Source organism: Triturus cristatus, chromosome 5_1 (assembly GCF_964204655.1).
Source record: "Triturus cristatus chromosome 5_1, aTriCri1.1, whole genome shotgun sequence".
Classification (NCBI taxonomy): domain Eukaryota; kingdom Metazoa; phylum Chordata; class Amphibia; order Caudata; family Salamandridae; genus Triturus; species Triturus cristatus.
Genome location: NC_140587.1, coordinates 937236022 through 937254493, shown reverse-complemented (window position 1 = coordinate 937254493; position 18472 = coordinate 937236022). Strand labels below are relative to the sequence as shown.

At 40.0% G+C, this 18472-nt stretch overlaps 1 protein-coding gene across 4 annotated transcripts in view; it reads right to left on the bottom strand.

Annotated features, from left to right (window-relative positions):
* LOC146832697 (Y+L amino acid transporter 2-like) overlaps nucleotides 1-18472 on the bottom strand; it is a 395072-nt gene that overhangs the window by 228560 nt on the left and 148040 nt on the right. For 3 of the 4 annotated variants that reach the window (XM_085605981.1, XM_085605978.1, XM_085605979.1), the window contains one exon: nucleotides 13622-14170. In XM_085605981.1, the coding sequence (XP_085462107.1) occupies nucleotides 13622-13629 (8 nt within the window). In that variant the 5' untranslated portion in view covers nucleotides 13630-14170. Of the gene's footprint in view, nucleotides 1-13621; nucleotides 14171-18472 lie in introns of those variants that run through there. The other variant, XM_085605980.1, reaches the window with a different exon arrangement.

Here is an 18472-nt window from a genome sequence, read left to right as displayed (position 1 = left end):
ATCCGATATCACACAGATGGAATTGCTTAACACATTGAAGTTTCTCTGAAAAGATAACGGCCCAGGCCCAGACGGCTTTGCAACTCAATTTTACTCTCAACTTGCCCAAATACTTCTTCCACACTTACATACTCTTATTTCCTTCTTTATCAAGTCACACAATTCTTTGGGCTCCTTTTCTGATCCCAAAATAAGGCAAGGATTTGCGCTATTGCAAAAACTATAGACCCATTTCCCTAGTTAATGTGGACTATAAAATCTTCTCTAAAGCATTAGCTCTCTGAATCGACTCACATCTCCCTCAACTACTTGGCAAGAAACTATCGGGCTTTGTCAAGGGGCGTTATATTACTGACAACACACTTTTGTTTTTTTATATTTTATCAAAAACAACACATTATTTGGAACCGCTTACAACGATTGCCTTAGATGCAGAATAGGCCTTTGATAGAGTGTACTGGCCCTTTATTTTTCACACACTTAAATGGTTAGGATTTGGCCCGAAAATTATTTCCCTAATTTCTTTACTGTACACTGAACCCAAAGCCGATATTTTTGCTAATGACCTTACTTCCCCTTATTTTACTTTATATAAAGGAGTACGTCAAGGTTGTCCTTTATCTCCTTTTCTTTTTAATTTAGCACTGGAACCACTTTTATCTGGAATACGACAAAACAAGTCAATAACTGGGTTCACTTCTAATACTCAAAAGATTAAGCCAGCAGATTATGTACTAATGTTCCTTTCTCAACCACATCATGCACTCCCAGCATTCTTGAAAGAGTGGACTAAAAAAAATGGTATCTGGTTATAAACTAAACAATGAAAAACGTGAAATACTACCCTTAACCAAATACACCTTTAAGAAGGAATTCTCGATCTCTAACTTTAAATGGAGCCCTTGAAACATCAAATACCTTGGGTTGTGGTTCACCCCATCTATTAGGACATCAAGGGCCATATGTATGAACACATTTTCCCATAGACACAGAATGTGTAAAACCATTTGATACATCTGCCCCCAATTTCCCTAAATTTTGATAAATGCCCAGATACATTAGCTACACTCACTACGAAATGGCACCCTCTCTATTTGTCTTGGTGGGGTTGTCTAGACTCAATGAAAATGATGTTGACCCCTATCGTACTGTATATCATATCCAACATTCCAATATCCACACCAACTAAGTCTTTACATAAAATCAATTCCAACCTCTCATCTTTTTTTATGGAATAACAAAAAATCCAGAATGTTGCAGCAAACACTGACACAACCAAAATCGGAAAGCGGTGTAAACTTCCCGGACTTTCCTAAATATCATAAGGCTTTCCTATTAAGACAACTATCCAAGTGGGTGTGTGATTCATCATTAGAGTCCCTTCATTGGGTTGATCTAGAGAAATCATTTCTATCACCCTTTTCATTTCATGAATACCTATCCTTCACTCGTAAACTGCAAAAGATTTCCACACCAGTCATTAAACACTCCTGTAAGGTATTAAACACTGTCCTTCATTCTGCCCCACATGATCTTGATACCTTTTTCGCCTCCACCATTTGGCACAACAAATATATACTCGTCAAAAACAAACCTATTTACTGGAAAATATGGAGAAATAAGGGACTACTCTGGGTATGTCAACTATTTAAACAAGACACACTTCTTATATTCTCATGGCTGCGCGCTCTTTTCCAATTACCTCTTTCCTTTCAACACAAATTTTCAGTTTTACGAACTGAAATACTCAAGGCATACACCTACTTTCAATCTCTAAGCCCTTCATCCTCCCTGTCCGACTGTATGTCATATAACCTTTGCCACATAACCTCCAAAGCTTCTAGTATTTATTCTCGCCTGACACAATATTCCATTGACAGGGATAAAACAAAAACAGAACTTTATTGGGAAACCGATTTTGACACAGAATGGCCCATCTCTCTATGGAATACGATATGGGTAAAATCAGGAAATCATATAGAGCAGCAAACACTACACAAACTCTTTTCTTCATTTATAACAGACTCCTCTTAACACCCACAACCGTAACAAAATGCATGCTGAAATTACTGACACTTGCTGGTCACGCTCCCTTGGGCACGCTGATTGGAAACAAGTCTGTACTCAGATTAACACTATCTTTAATACCACAATCCCCTTTTCACCTAACAATATTTTTCTGGGGAGCTTATCTATCGACAGGAATATGGAGCAATCACAAATACAAATCATAGACTTGTTGCTAGCAGTCACTTTTCAACAGATAACAAAGAATTGGAAGGATACATCTAAGCTATCATATTTAACTTGGAGGTACGCTGTCTGTCATAATCACAGATTGGATACAACCTTTGTATATCTCATATCTCTTGTTAAGAAACGTTTACAACTATGGTCTTCTGTCACACCGTTTTTAGATGATAGCGCAAATAAATCCTTCACTCCCATCCCTTTGGTACAAGAAGTTGTTCAGCCTCCCTGACTTCCCTTATATTGAGAATGACATTGTTTAGTATGTTATTTCTGTAAAATTCATACAATTTCATTTTTCTAGTATATTAAGTCCTTCTTCTTATTTCATCTTATATTAAGACTTCCAAGAACCAGCTCTTTGGATTTCCTAAAGTATTATGTTTCTCTCTTCCAAACAGAATCGGTAACATTAATGTTACTTCCTATGTAATCTTTGATGTTTATGTGTACAAAGTATTGATGTTTACTCATTTTATTTCAATAAACTTACTTTTGAAACTAAAAAAAAAGATTTTATTAGAGTTTCCTGTTACTCAAATGGGTATAATTTCTGATATTTATATGTTTCACTCATCTTCATAGCCTGATTCTGCTCAAGAGAAAGTGTCACTCGTAGTTGTTGAAATGTCACTCATAATTACACTGTAACGATGAAAATGACGCATATAGCATTTCGAAACCTTGGCAGCTATGCTCTGTGTGTGTGTGTGTTTTTGTGCATGTGTCTTTGAGAGAATGAGAAGGAATCTTACGCTGCTGTTGCCAACTGTACGACTGTTGTTTGTATTATTTTGTATTGTAATTGCATTTGTGCAGCATTTACTATCCCGACGATGTACTGAAGTGCTTTATGGTGAGTAATATGCCACGCAGGATGCCACGGTTAGTGGTTAATACAGCAGTGATTTGGTTGTTGTTGGAATTAGTGTTGTTCCCTTAAGAAAACCCATTCCAGATATTTACTCCAATATCTTTATGACCAAAAATAATTAATTGAAGGTAGGCGTGATCACTGTGTTGTATGTACTGGATTTGAAAAGCACTTATTACCCCTGAAGCTGTGCTTGAGCGAATTTGTAGCGGATAGAAAAAACCTGGGTTAATAATAATGATAATAACAACAACAATTATTATTATTGTTACTGGCACAAAAAAGTAGCGTATGGGCCCAAACCACTGATGGACAGGCACTATGTTATGATTGCAATGTATTTCTCTTGTGTTAACCTGTTGTGATGTAACTTCTGCTCGCTCTAGTATTCTGATCTCCATGGTGACGTGGGTTGAACTCGGCAGTTGGAGACAGGAGTCTGAGGAGCAGCATCTTTCCTGTTGGTGGTGCGTTTACCATTATAACCTATACTTCAACCCTTCAAGAGTGTTGCTAATTTAACACTGGCGACGACGGGAAGTCTGCACCACCAACTCGAACCCATGAGAGTGAACTTTGTGTCAAGTTTTGGATCGCCTCGACTCAGGGGAACCGGCCTGATTCTGCTCGGCGTTTAATGAATTCACGGAGGAATTTACCCTACACGTCTCCCCTGGACCGGCTGAATCGCATTTTTGATTCACTTTCCTCACATGTGAGTGCTACCGTTTTGATTCTGAACTTGTTTTGAATGTTGGGAAGAAATTGGATGTCTGAATGCGAGGCATTCATTTGACCGTCATAGCGGCGTACAATTTGACATTTGATGTGCTACTGGTCAACGCTGTGCTTGGTTGCGTTTTCACACTGTGGATTGGTTCTGTGCAATCACGATTTGATTTGATTAGATTCAAACTTTAAAATCTTAACGGAATCTCTTGTGCGCTGAGTGGAGTTCTGGCGCCCGACTTCTCACACGCATTACTCACAGTGCCCGCATAACTCACGGAGCGAACGTGTGGCATCATCACTCTCATGTCACGTCGACGTGCGGCCATCTTTGTTTATTCTGTCACCTTGGAGACAGAATTCAGTTGCACACGGAGAATCAACACATCGCGGCACACTTGAATGGTTGCTTGCAAAAAGATTAATTTTGTTTCTCTTTCACCTGAAAAGATTTTTTTGTTACAGTCTTCAACATATATAAGTGCTGTGTCAAGTATACTTTGGCTAATATAAAAAAAAAAAAAATGTCTTCCACTTCTATGAGCCAGCCTCCTGCATTTTTATGTGAAAAAGGTGAGCCATTACTTCCATGGAAGCGTTGGAAGAACTTGTTTGACTCCTATCTGGTAGCAATTGGTGGAGAAAGATTTTCAGCTGTGAGAAAGCAAGCAATACTGCTACACAATTTGGGTGTTGAGGGTCGCAATATCTATGACAGCATCGATGAATTACCAATTGGTGATGGATCTGGTGAACCTTCTGACGTTTATGAAATGTCAATGAAAATGCTGGAGAATTACTTTGGTCCACGCATAAATGTCGTACTTGAGCGTCACAAATTTTTTATGAGGGTTCAAGAACCTAATGAAAAAGTTGGGAACTACGTAGCCTCATTAAAAACTTTAGCTAGGACTTGCGAATTTGGAGAATTGACTGAATCGTTAATTCGTGACCAACTAGTTAGATGTACAAATAGTCAAAGAGTTCAAGAGAAACTCTTATCCAAAAACCCATCGCTAAGGGAAGCTATTTCCATTGTAGAGGGCATGGAAAACACATCTGGATGGGTAAAAGAAATGAAAGAACACAAAACTTCTGTCGACTGTGCTCCTACTCCTAGCAGTATCCATGAAGTTTCCACGGACACCCTGCCAGTCACTGCAAGTGACAACATTTCTAAAGTCGTTCAGACTTCAAAAGCCACATTGATAGAAGCAAAATCAGGTGTTATAGGTGTGGAAGCTTGAATCACTCTTCAAACTTTCCTAATTGTTTTGCTAAAGCAGCTACGTGTTTGGAGTTTGGTGTAAAAGGTCATTACACCAGAGTTTGCAGGTCCTCTGGTAAAGTACGCAATATTGAAAATGTGGAGGCCATCTCGACCATCCCTAAAATGATTGTATCCAATGTAAAGGGTGATGGAGTGGTTGATGCTGATCCTATTTCAATTCCTGAATGTAACATTGAAATAGATGGTAACGCTTTTGTAGTGTTAGCTGACTCAGGTTCTCCTTTCACAATGATAGGGAATGAAATATGGAACAAAACTTTTCCCAAGGTTCAACTACTTGCTCCGGATATTAATCCAGTTAGTTATGGGGGTTCCAGTATTGATGTGTCTGGTTACTCTGTTATGAGAATATATTTCAAAGGACGAGAAACTATTGGGAAGGTTTATGTAGCACATAGAGGTGATAACCTTTTAGGGTGGAGACATCAAAGGGATTTAGGTATAATGTTAAATCCCAATGCTCTCAAGCCTGCTGATCAAGTTATGCTCATTGATCAGAATTTTACTTCCAATACATTTTTTGATGAATTTCCCCAAGTTTTCACAGACAAATTAGGGCTGCTTAAAGACTTTGAACACCATATTATTCTGAAACATTATCCAGTGCCATGTGTGCACAGAGTTCGGAAAGTACCGAATATGATGTTAGTTCCACTTAAGGAAGAATTGGATAGCTTGATTGGCTTGAAGGTAATTGAGGAGATAGAATCTTCAGAATGGTTGGCCCCGGTAGTTTTAGCCCCTAAGGATGGTGGGAAGAGAATTCATATGTGTGTGGACCTCAGATATTTTAATAAGTGGATTTGGGTAGATCGCCAGCCTCTTCCTAACATCACAGAGTCAATCACGATGCTCACTGGAGCTAAAAAAGATTCTGTGCTTGATTTATCCTCAGCATATCATCAAGTGCCTCTTCATGAGGATTCAAAGCATTTGACATCTTTTGTGACGCCGTTAGGGGCATTTAGCTTTGTTAGGATGCCTTTTGGTTTGGCGTCGGCTGCGGCATGTTTTCAACGCATCATGAGGATGGTTATTGGTGGTATGCCTAATGTCATTCTTTTTCAGGATGACATTCTTGTCCATGGAAAAGATGGTAATGAACATGATGCTAGCTTGAGAATGGTGTTGGAGAAGTTAGCTAGCAAAGGTCTCACAGTCAACAAACAGAAATGCAAAATTGCTGTATCTTCTGTTACTTATCTTGGTCATGTGATTTCCAGTGAAGGTATTCAACCTAAGATTGAGCTAGCGAAGAGTATTATTGATGCACCCACACCCAGTGATAAGGACCAGGTTAGGTCTTTCCTTGGGTTAGCTGAGTTTTATGCTAAGTTTATAAAGTTTATCTGTGGTTGAGCCTATCAGGAATTTATTAAAGAAGGGGACTCATTTTGAATGGAATAAGTTATGTATGAGAGCTTTTGAATCAGTTAAGCAAACTATCAGTCATTTACCCAGTTTAGGCCATTTTGATACAAAACAAAAACGTTACTTACTACTGATGCTAGTCTTTCAGGTCTTGGTGCTGTTCTCTCACAGATTGATGATGGTGTGGAGAAAGTGGTTGCCTTTGCCTCACGTGCATTAAAGAAAGCTAAGTAGCAGTATTCTTGCATAGAAAGAGAGGCACTTGCGATTGTGTGGGCAGTAAAACACTTCAAATTTTACCTTTGGTGAATTCCTTTCATAGTGAGATCTGATCATCGTCCTCTAGTACAGGTTTTCTCATGTATGGAAACTGAAAGGTTAACTCCTAGGCTCAAACGATGGAGTGAAGGATTGGAAGAGTTTAATTTCCAAGTACAATATCTTCCTGGGTCTTCCAATAGGACTGCTGACTGTCTGTCTAGGTTACCTTTGCAGGTGCATGATGATATTAATGATGTTGAAGTCATTAATGTCATGTGGGTTAAGGAGTCTTCTATCTCTGAAGAGGAATGGGTGGATGCCAGATCTCAGGATCCCTTTTTTCCGGTCATAAAAAACTTTATAATTAAGGGTTGGCCTGTACGTTGTGAAGATGTTGATTCTGATCTAGTACCTTTTTGGGCTGTTAAAGACGAATTGACTCTTCTAGATGATGGTCTTATGCGAGCAGATAGAATTATTCCTCCACTAAATCTGAGACCCAAATTAATTTGTTTGGCACATGAAGGACATCTCAGGAGGAGTCTTACCAAGGCAAGGTTGCGTGAGAGATACTGGTGGCCTAACATGGATCATCAGGTGGAAATAGTAGTGAAGGATTGTTATCAGTGCTCTTCTAATGATAACTCTAAAGTTGTTAGCTCAGCTCCATTATCTCCAGTTGAAGTTCCTAGGCAACCATGGACCAAATTGGGCTTAGATTTGATGGGGCCTTTCGATTTACTTGGGCCTTCGGAGCGATTTGTCATCCTTTTGGTGGATTACACTTCCAAATGGGTTTCTACCAAGTGTGTGAGTACTGTGAACTCTAAAGTCATTGTTGATTTTTTGAAAGATGAATTTGCCTCTGAAGGTATTCCTAAGTGTCTTATCACGGATAATGGGGTACAATTCATTTCACTTGACATGAAGAATTTTCTGGATGATTTTGGTATTTTACACCTCAAAACTGCTCTCTATTCGCCACAGGCCAATGGTCTTGCCGAACGTATGAACCGAGTGGTAAAAAATTGTGTACAAATAGCTATAGATACAAAATCTCCCCTCAAAGATGTTCTACGTGATACTTGGTGGGCTCACCGTACCACTGTCAATCATGTCTTACGTTGTTCTCCTTTTAGGCTTTTACGTGGAAGGCATGCCAAGTCTAAATTGAATCCTGGATGGCTTCCTTCTCAAATAAGTGTGCCATTGGATGAAGGGGAGGTGGGTTCCAGAATCCAATCTTATCAAAAGAAGTACAAAGAGCGTTATGATTTCAAGAATGCTACGAAGTTTAGGATTTGGAACATTGGTGAATGGGTGTTAGTCAAAAAACCTAGGTTTCATCGAAAAGGTACTTCAGAATTCATGAGTCCTTTCAGAATCACTTTTATTCACAAGAATGTGGTTACGATGCATAATGGTTGCAAGTGGAATATGTCTCAACTTGTAAAGTTTCTTGGGCCTAAACCATTGTCCCCTTCTAGTCCAGATAACACTCTACCTGTTCCCGGCTTGGAGGATTCTGGTCATGTTCCTTCTTGTAGGTTCCCACAGAGATCGCATCGTGTTCCTGCAAGATTCCATGATTTTTATTTGAACAAATTTTAAATGACTTCAGGTTCAATTCTTTTCATTTTTAAGTGTACTTTGTTATGTATAGGGGATGTGTTATGATTGCAATATATTTCTCTTGCGTTAACCTGTTGTGATGTAACTTCTGCTCGCTCTAGTATTCTGATCTCCATGGTGACGCGGGTTGAACTCGGCAGTTGGAGACAGGAGTCTGAGGAGCAGCATCTTTCCTGTTGGTGGTGCGTTTACCATTATAACCTATACTTCAACCCTTCAAGAGTGTTGCTAATTTAACACACTACATGCTGATCAATAGACACAAAACCATGGACTGTATGTGCATAATTAGCGCATGTGAGCAAACACCAGTCCAGTGGACTGTGGGTATAAAACACCTATGTATGCCTCTGTAAATCTTTTATTGAATATAAACCTTACTCCCTTGGGGGTATTTTCAAAGACCATTCCCATGCTGAGACTAATCAAAGAGAAGTCAATAACAAAGCAGCCGTACACAGATTATTTCAGAGGGTTGTCAGTCATAACATTGCAGACAAGTACACATATAGCTGCACATATATCATAGTTCACATGATCATATGCTACCGAGCAAGCCGGTGCACAGTGAGAACCATGGGCCAGCGGCAAGCATATATTCCCAACCATTCTTTATATACACAAAACAGGTTTGCCAGCACTGGTGGGAAGAAAATCTTGTGTCACTTTAATCCCTCCCGTTCCCCACCACACACACATTATTTTCTTGCAATTTCGTGCAAACAGATCTGTACGTCTGTATAAATATATAATAATTTTTGTAAAATTATTTTCATATATTTTTGTTTTAGTTTAACTTTGTTTGAGAATAAGATACCTCATGAAGTAACTATTCTTTATGCAATAGTAGTTGGTTGTCCTTAGACAAGAGCTTTACTTCGACTGTAAGTGTGTACACAGGGTTAACTTCTACTACTGCTGCCAGTGTTGTAACTTTTCAGTGTATTTGTGGAGCACGTATGCTGCTGCTGCACATGCTGGTCCTTCTCTGGGGGTCTGGGAAAATAGTCCTGCAGCTGATGTCACATTTACCAGTCCTGAGTGTGCAAGATAGTTTGGACTATTACAATACTGTTGTTTTGTGTGCGAAGGAGCTCTGAACCACTGCCTGTGCACTAAATTGTGTGTGTGTCTGTGTGAGTCAATGCGTCCCTCCATAATAAACAGTGTCACTCCCTGGACACTACACCAGGTGTAAGGACCTCTAAAAGTGTATTCTAGCCCCTATCAAAAAGGTTTCCCCTCTGGCAAAATTGTGTCTGTTCATAGTTTAATAGTGACAATTGCACATCAACGGTCATCCTTGACTATTTTGGACATTCTTGGTCTAGTTGTGGCATGCTGGCAGTAATCATTGACATATTATTAGTATGACTGGCCTCCTTGAAGCTATCTCTGACACAATGGTGGATGCCCTTTGCATAATAATGGCCATGACTGATATATGGTGGGCACCCTGGTCATTATGGTGTCTGCTTTAGCACAGTGGTGGCCCCGTATAATGGCAGACTTTAATGGCATAGTACAGGCATCCCTGGTGTTATGGTGATTATCCATAGCCTATGATTGTAATAACTGGCTATTCAAAGCAGAATCTGTCCATGTGAGGCATTTGACCATGTGAGTACAAGTGAGTACTCGAAAACTACATGCTGATGTTTTGGTGCTGTGTATTTCCTAAAGATTAAAACTGCTATTTTAAAAGCAAAAATTATGTTTTTTTCCAAAAAAAGATTTTATTCTGGGAAATTGACTTTCTTCGCCCAAAATGGAAAGTGGTAGACACATATGTGTATTTTCAGAAACTGATATGCTGATGAAGACAAAAGCTTGCACTTCCAAAATACATTGCTGAGGTTATGTCATTTGTGCCAGAGTGCATGTGATGATTTGAATGTTACTTACTTCAATAGTTATGAGGAGACATACATTATTGATAAGCTTTTTCCTGGCATTTCTTCTGGAAACCTTGCCTAAAATGATCAGGTGGTAACTACTAGTAATCATGTGTGCGGTGTTCATATTGTACCATTCACACATGTGGTCACTATTTTACAATGATAAAATCTGTTAGTAGCTGAGGAGAGCTCTCCTTTAGCAGACGTAGAACTCATTATGGAAAAGATTGGAGACCCCTGCTCTAATACATCTGCACAAGCATTTAGAAGTAAGTTGGATAGCAATGAACATCTGTATGGACTATCACTGTAGTGGAAAACAGGCCCAGGAGAAATATTAATTACGCCTCTGTAATATTAATAATATCAGGAGTTTCATGTTACACTTGTTACATGAAATTCCAGAAATGACGCCATTATGTCACTTTACACAAATAAGTGTCATTTGTGGCAGAATTTAGAGTAAATGTGCACAAGAACAACAGAATGCGAGCAGCTCTGGATTGTGGTGCTTTAGCTTCTAAGTGCCAAATTTGAAGAGAGGGCGCATTTTGCACTAAAATATGTAAATATATAGCGAAATGACGATTTGAATTAAATTTCACATAATTACGCAAATTCCAAGGGTTTATATAGGATATTGACCATTGACTTTTAGCCAGCATATCAAAATCTAGTGGTGATTTTCCAAAATCTGATATCCAACAGGCCTAACTAGCAGGATGAAAATAAGTCAACTCGGACTACATGTTTACCATACAAATCTACTGTTAAATCTTGACATGTAGCTATTGAAGAGTTTGTGTCAGGCTTCTGTCATCCAATGTAATAACAAATTAGTGTTTAGTTGATAAAGAGACTTTCACAAGTTCTGTGAAAGATAATGACATGCTGAATGTGGACCAAAGGCCTACAGGCTAACCTAACATTTTCAAAATGCAGTCTGACTTGGGAGGTCACAACAAACTGACACACCAAAGATCCCTATTTCATACATTTGAATTTCTTCATGAAAAGGATGAAAGTCTCTTGACTAAAGGATTTTTTTCTATTTTCAAGTTCAGTACTTTAGATTGCTTTCTTTGCATATCCCTTTCTCTTAAGGATTCCTAAAGGAACCATATTGGGGTATATTTACAAGCCCCTATTGCCAGAGAAACGTCCCTTTTTAGGACGTTCCTGTGGCGATAAGAGCTTTCCCTTATTTACAATGTGGCATTAAGCCACTTAACGTGTCATAATGCCGTTTTGTAAATAAGGCACTATATCACACTATACTTAGCGAGAAAGGGGTGGGCAATGGGTGTTGCGGTGGATGTTCCGCCGCAACACCCACTGATTTTGACGCTGCGCCACATTTACAAGGGTGGCGTAAATATGGGGCAGTGCCAAAATTAAGATCAGAGAAATCCTGGTCTTAGCGTGCCAAAACGAGGATAAATGCTTTATATCTCCTTGTTTTTGCTTATCTATGTGTGCTGCATTGTGCAGCACACATCGAAACAGCAAAATGCGATTGATTGATTGTTTATGTGCAGAAAGGTGTCCCATCCTGCACATAAGCAATAATTTTAAAATAGAACGATTTGCATTTTCTATGTGTGCTGCACAATGCAGCACACGTAGGAGTAACAAATCGACATTTGTGATTGATTATGTGCAGAAAGGGACACCTTCCTGCACATAAACAATCATTCCCCCAACTCAGCCACCCTTGCACTAAGGTGAAAGGGGGCCTACGTTGGCGCTGGGCAGCTTACTTTAGCGCCAGTGTTTGGGGAAACACAGGGGTGCACCATACTTTGTAAATACAGTGCATCCCTATGTTTTCAGAATGGCGGAGCGTGGCATTACCAGATTTTGCCTAACGCCACGCTCTGTCATTCTGTTGTACATATGCCCCCATATTTTTTTTACAAATTACACATTTGGGCCATGATTCTGAGTAAGTCAATCTGTTCCACCCCCTGCGCCACTCCCTCTTCCATGTCGGGTGGTATTTACCTGACTCTCCAAATACTGAGTGCATTAAATACCTCACCCTTTGTTATATTTCAGCTGGTCAAAACTGGTAAAACAATATGGTGTTTACCATACCATGCAGATGTTTGTAGGATGAGCAACAAAACCCACATGGTTTTCCCTAAAAACTCTGAATAGGTGTTATTTATCGCACCTGCTAAATTTATAACTCTGGGGAGTGCAATTTTATCAGATGCGATAAATAACATCTCCTTCTCCATAAAGTCATTTTCATTTTTACTCAGTTAAGGCCTTTAGGCAGTTAAAACCAGGCCTCACAATCCTCCATGCAACATTCTCATGTATTACAAATGCATATCAAGAGCACAATTTCTGTAAGAAAATCGATGCTGTGGGTGTAAGTCCAGCAATTGTGAACAATTAGTGCCTTATGTTTGATTGTTGCACTGAAATTGGTTTTGCGTGTATGTGTAACAGACTTTTGACAGGTGGAAAATAACTTAGCTCATAAATTACTTTGAGTTATCTATTTATAAAGAATGAGAGTTTAAAACATGGACCTCGCTTTGTTTGAGAAGAAATGTTTTCCTAATTGATCCGAAAATTAGAATGTGACCTGCCTTAACAAACTTTCTGCTTATAAGAATAAACATTAAAATTTAGGGCCTCATTTACTGTATTTTGACGCATGGCAGCCTTCCTGCTATGCTGCCTTGTGTCAAAGTGAAAGGTCAGGAATGCACTGTAGCAACAAGATACGGCACATTTCTGTCCTTCTCCGCTGCGCGAGCACACAAGTAGCAGCTGTGCGCCAGCAGATACCCGTGCGCCATGGTGAATGAGCGCCTGCTTTGCAGGGATGATTGTTGTTGTGTAAGAAGGGACACCTTCCTGCACAAAAACAACAATTAATGGCGTTTTGCTCCTTCTATTTGAGCTGCAGAAAGCAACACACATAGAAAGAGCCAAAAATGAGGAGAAATAAAAGTATTTATCCTCGTTGAGCCACTCCAATGCCTCCCGTGGGGAGGTAGGATTCTTACGCATTCCAGGTTTATGACACTTTGTAAATCAGGGAATGTATCAGGTTGCGTGGATATTGCTTGTTAACACCCACAGCAACACCAGTGGAATGGCCCTTTCTCGAGCAAGGCCATGAAAAAGTCACGCAGGGTGACTTTAAGTAGCTTTGTAAATATGAGCAGATATACTGCGCCTCGGTGCATCCAAAAAAGTGACGCACCAGCAGCACAATGGGCTTGTAAATAAAGCCCCATATTTTCTTTCACCATTAGTGCACTGTGGTTGGAAACTGGATTTGAAAGCACTTACCGATACATACCACAGCCACAAGGTAGACGGCAGCTGAGGGGAGAGGACAGGATGAATAGAACGGCCCCATCAGGTAGTTGGAAAAAGTGAGGGCCAAAATGGCTTGTCTAGCAGGATAGCTGATTATCAGACTGGTCCAAAGGTTCAAAAAGGCCACAAATCCTCCAAATGATTCAAAGACATAAATATAGCTGGATCCGGATTTGGTAATTGTTGTTCCTAGCTCTGCATAACAAAGGGATCCGATCACAGAAAATATCCCACCAATTGTCCACATAATAAGCGAAAGCCCATAGGAACTGCTATGCAGAAGAACTCCCTTTGGGGAAATAAAAATAGCAGCTCCAATGGTGTTTCCTAAAAGCAGGCACACCCCACGCAGAAACGAGATCTCCTTTCTAAGATGAACCGAGTGAGCCGAACAGCTGTCAGTGTTCTCTGGCATTTTCTTTTTTTCCTGCGTTGTAATCCAGCACTGTGTGTTGCATAAGAAACCAGAAGCTCATAGGTACAGATGGAAGCAGGCAGGTAAGCAAAATGATCCTTAATCTGCAAAGAAGAAAGTAGAAAAAAAGAGGAATAAATCAAACAACATGAAAAAAAAATCACTTCACGCCCCATTCCACAATATTTCCAAATCATAGAAACCTAGTTTCATACGAGACCCAAAATGTTTGGGAGCTTTCCCCCAAAAAGTTATTTGAAATATATACTAGTTCAAAAAGCTTTCAAGCACTGAACGTCTGTATAATCAAGTTTTAGCGTTTCTTACAGAAAGCATCATTTCAAAGACACTGACAAATTTCAGCTGTAAAATGTAGTTCACTTTGAGGGTACATCAACCCATTCTGTGGCAATTTTTCATGATTTATTTATGTTCGAGGTATTTGTATAGCTCTTACTGCTATTTTGTCTATGAGCTAAAGTTGGCTTCCTAACCTTTTTAGGTTTCTCCTGCACAGTGCTTGTGCGGTGCTTGTGAAATCTTTTGTATTTAACATATCTTCAAAGGGGGCTCTTTTCAGTTACCATGTCTGGATTAATGTGTTAATTTGCTGTTGTGTGGAACTTTTTTTTTGTTAACCTCCCTTGGCTGCACAGATTTAGGATACTTCTACTCAAACTGTCAAGATAAGATCTCTTCCCAAGGAGAAGGCAGACAGCTTCTAACATTATGCTGGAATGCTTGCTTTTTATTACTCAGTTGTTTAAAGTAGATGCTTTAGTCTTAGAAGTCAGTGTCATTTCCTATTCATGCCTCAATACCTTTCTTTGCACACTGCAGGGATTATCGGATTGATTTTTTCAACTTAATCTATTTGGTCATTAAGATCAAATTCTAAATGTTGCAATAAACATTGCACATTAAAAGTAAAGTTAATATACAAGAGCTAGGCTATATTTTACTACTAAACAGGCAGCCACAAGTGCAGTTACTTTGCAGACAACAGGGTCAGTAGCACCGGGCCCAAAAGTTGTCAGAACTCTTCTAAACACATAATATTGCTATATTTGGCTACTAATTGCAGTTACCTTGCAGTTAAAAGAGACTTGATTTGAATGGCGCAGCCGGTGCAGTCACACTGAGGCCAATAGCTCTCGGGACCCCATTAAACTCAGTTTATTGCTAAAATGTTAAACCAAACAGGCAGTCACAATCAGGTTACCTTGCAGACAACAGGGTCATGATTTCAGTGGTGCAGCAGGTGCAATGACACCAAGACCAAAAGCTCAAGGCAATCCACTAAACATCTTAAAATTGATATATTTAATACTAAACAGGCAGACACAAGTGCAGTTTCCTTGCAGACAACAGGATCATGATTTGAATGGTGCAACAGGTGCCGTGGCACCGGGCCCAAAAGTTGTCAGAACTCCTGTAAACACCTAATATTGCTATATTTTACTACTAAACAGGCAGTCACAATTGCAGGTACCTTGCAGACAACAGGATCATGATTTGAATGGTGCAGCAGGTGCCATGGCACCGGGCCCAAAAGTTGTCAGAACTCCTCTAAACACCAAATATTGCCATATTTTACTACTATACAGGCAGTCACAATTGCAGTTACCTTGCAGTTAAAAGGTGATTGATTTAAATGGTGCAGCAGGTGCAGTGGCACCGGGCCCAAAAGTTAACAGAACTCCTCTGAAAACTTAATATTGCTATATTTTACAACTAAACAGGCAGTCTTAAGTGCAGTAATCTAGAAAGCACTAGGGCCATGATTTAAATAGTGCAGCAGGTGCAGTGGCACCAGGACCAAAAGCTTCAGGCACCCCACTAAACACCAAATATTGCTATGTTTTACTACTAAACAAGCAACCACAAGTGCAGTTACCTTGCAGACAACAGAGTTATGATTCGAATGGTGCAGCAGGTGAAGTAGCAGCTAGCCCAAAAGTTGTCAGAAGTCCTCTAAACACAAAATATTGCTGTATCGGACTACTAAACAGGCAGTGACAATGGCAGTTACCTTGCAGTTAAAAGGTACTTGATTTGAATGGTGCAACAGGTAAAGTGGAACTGGGGCCAAAAGCTCTTGGAACCCCACTAAAACACAGAATATTGGTAAATGTTACTACTAAACAAGACAGTCACAAGTGCATTTATCTAGCAGGCAATAGGATCATGATTTGAATAGTGCAGCAGGTGCAGTAGAACTAGAACCACAAGCTCTAGGCACCCCACTAAACACCTAATATTGCTATATCTTACTACTAAACAGGCCGTCACAAGTGCAGGTACCTTGAAGACAACAGAGTCATGATTTGAATGGTACAGCAGGTGCAGTGGCACCGGACCCAAACGTTGTCAGAGCTCCTTCAAACACCTAATATTGCTATATTTTACTAATAGGCAGGCACAACTGCAGTCATCTTGCAGTTAAAAGGGCCTTTCTTTGAATGGCGCAGCAGGTGCAGTGGCAACCAGGACCAAAAGTTGTAATTACTCCTCTAAACACCAAATATTGCTATGTTTTACTACTAAACAGGCAGTCACAAATGCAGTTATCTCGCAGGCACTAGTGGCATGATTTTAATGGTGCAGCAGGTGCAGTGGCACTGGGCCCAAAATTTGTCAGAACTCTATTAAACACATAATATTGCTTTTACATCAATGAATTCTATTATTTCCCTCTTTCATTGCATTTTTCTAAATTTTGCTATCACTTACCCACATTATACCACTAGTTACAGCGCAAGCCTATTTGTACACAAACAAGTCATAACACTTTAACAGACTCTCTGTAACTTATATTGTACAACTACTCAGCAAGTAACAACTTACAAAAAAAACAGGTTATTATTAATAACATAGACAATACCTCATGCATTTACCAATGCTTGTTATACGTTACTATCTTTCCAGTCACGCTCTTCTTCATGTATCTACACCTTCACAAGCAAGTGTAAGTTTGCGCTGCTGTTCCCATATGGATATTTTCAGACGTTTAAAGATGGCTAGCACATGCCGGACCTCATGATAAGTGCCCTCTCAAGCCCCCCCAGTAACTCTCCCACCCAGAGTTACCTATTTTGGGCCAACTGGTTAGTCCAGAGGCAGAGATAACATGAGATTAGAGATTAAATCCTGAGGAAAACATAAGGTCCTTGGTACATGCGTGTACCTGATGGGGTCAGTAACTGCTTTACTGGCGCTTTTAGGAAGTCTGTGGGACTCCTACTCCTTGCTAGACATCTACTGGCCATCTAAGATCATCTGTCCCAAACTGAGTCAATGAAACACATGACCAAGCAAGCAGTAATGAGATTCTATATGAGTATGTAGCAATAATCATGTGGGTACATCATTGAAGTGCTCCCACAATTTGCATAGGAATCAGTGTGCCTTGTATGCTTTTATGCACTTCTGTGAAAACATTTCTGTCCACAGTCACAATTTACTAATTTGGCAGCTATTCTAATCCCTGCAGTTTGATTTAGTATCAATGATGCCACTCAATGACAAGAAAAAACATTTTAAAGTAAGGGCTTTATGTAATACATTTTCATCACACCTAGTTGCCAATGATTTCTTGATCAAATGTGTGAACTTCTGCCTATTGTCTCTATTTATTCTTAACCAAGGGCCTTACCTCCCCTTTCTCCATACACATAGTGTGTGTGCAGTGTGACTGAACTGAATCCCAGCCACCATGCATACCCACTCTTAGATTTGGGGGTCTCTAGTTGGCATAGGTAGGTACCTGTGACAAATAGGGACCCTTGCGTCTAGTCAGGGTAAGGGGCTACACTCCTAAAATAACCCCTGCTCACCCCCTTGGTAGCTTGGCACGAGCAGGCAGGCTTATATCAGAGTCAGTGTGTAAAGCATTTGTGAACACATACAGTGATACAGTGACAACACTACAAATGTATACCACACAGGTTGTATTATAAAAATAGGTATTTTTATATAGACTTAACACAAGACCAGACGACAAAAATCCACAATACTGTACTCAAAAATAGTCTCTTAATTGTTATAAAATAGCTCAGTTCTCTCAAGTTGTAAATGCGACACTTTACTCTCAATGTACCTTAGATGCGTAGCGCAAAGAAAACAAAAGGGTTGCAGGGAAGGTGGTGCGTCGGTTCCTTACACGCAGGGGAGTGAATGCGTCGGTTCCTTACTGCTGCGCAGGGGAGTTGATGCTCGCTTCCTTACTGTGTGGGGAGTTGATGCGTCGGTTTCTTACTGCTCTCTGGTGCGATGCGACACGCTGGCACCTCGATGCAATACTCTTCTCCGGTGCGATGCGACAGAAGGGCGTCTTGGTTGGAATGCGACAACGTTGGTGTGATGCGACACGCCTGACAGGCGTGTGGCGACTCGATGATCTTTGG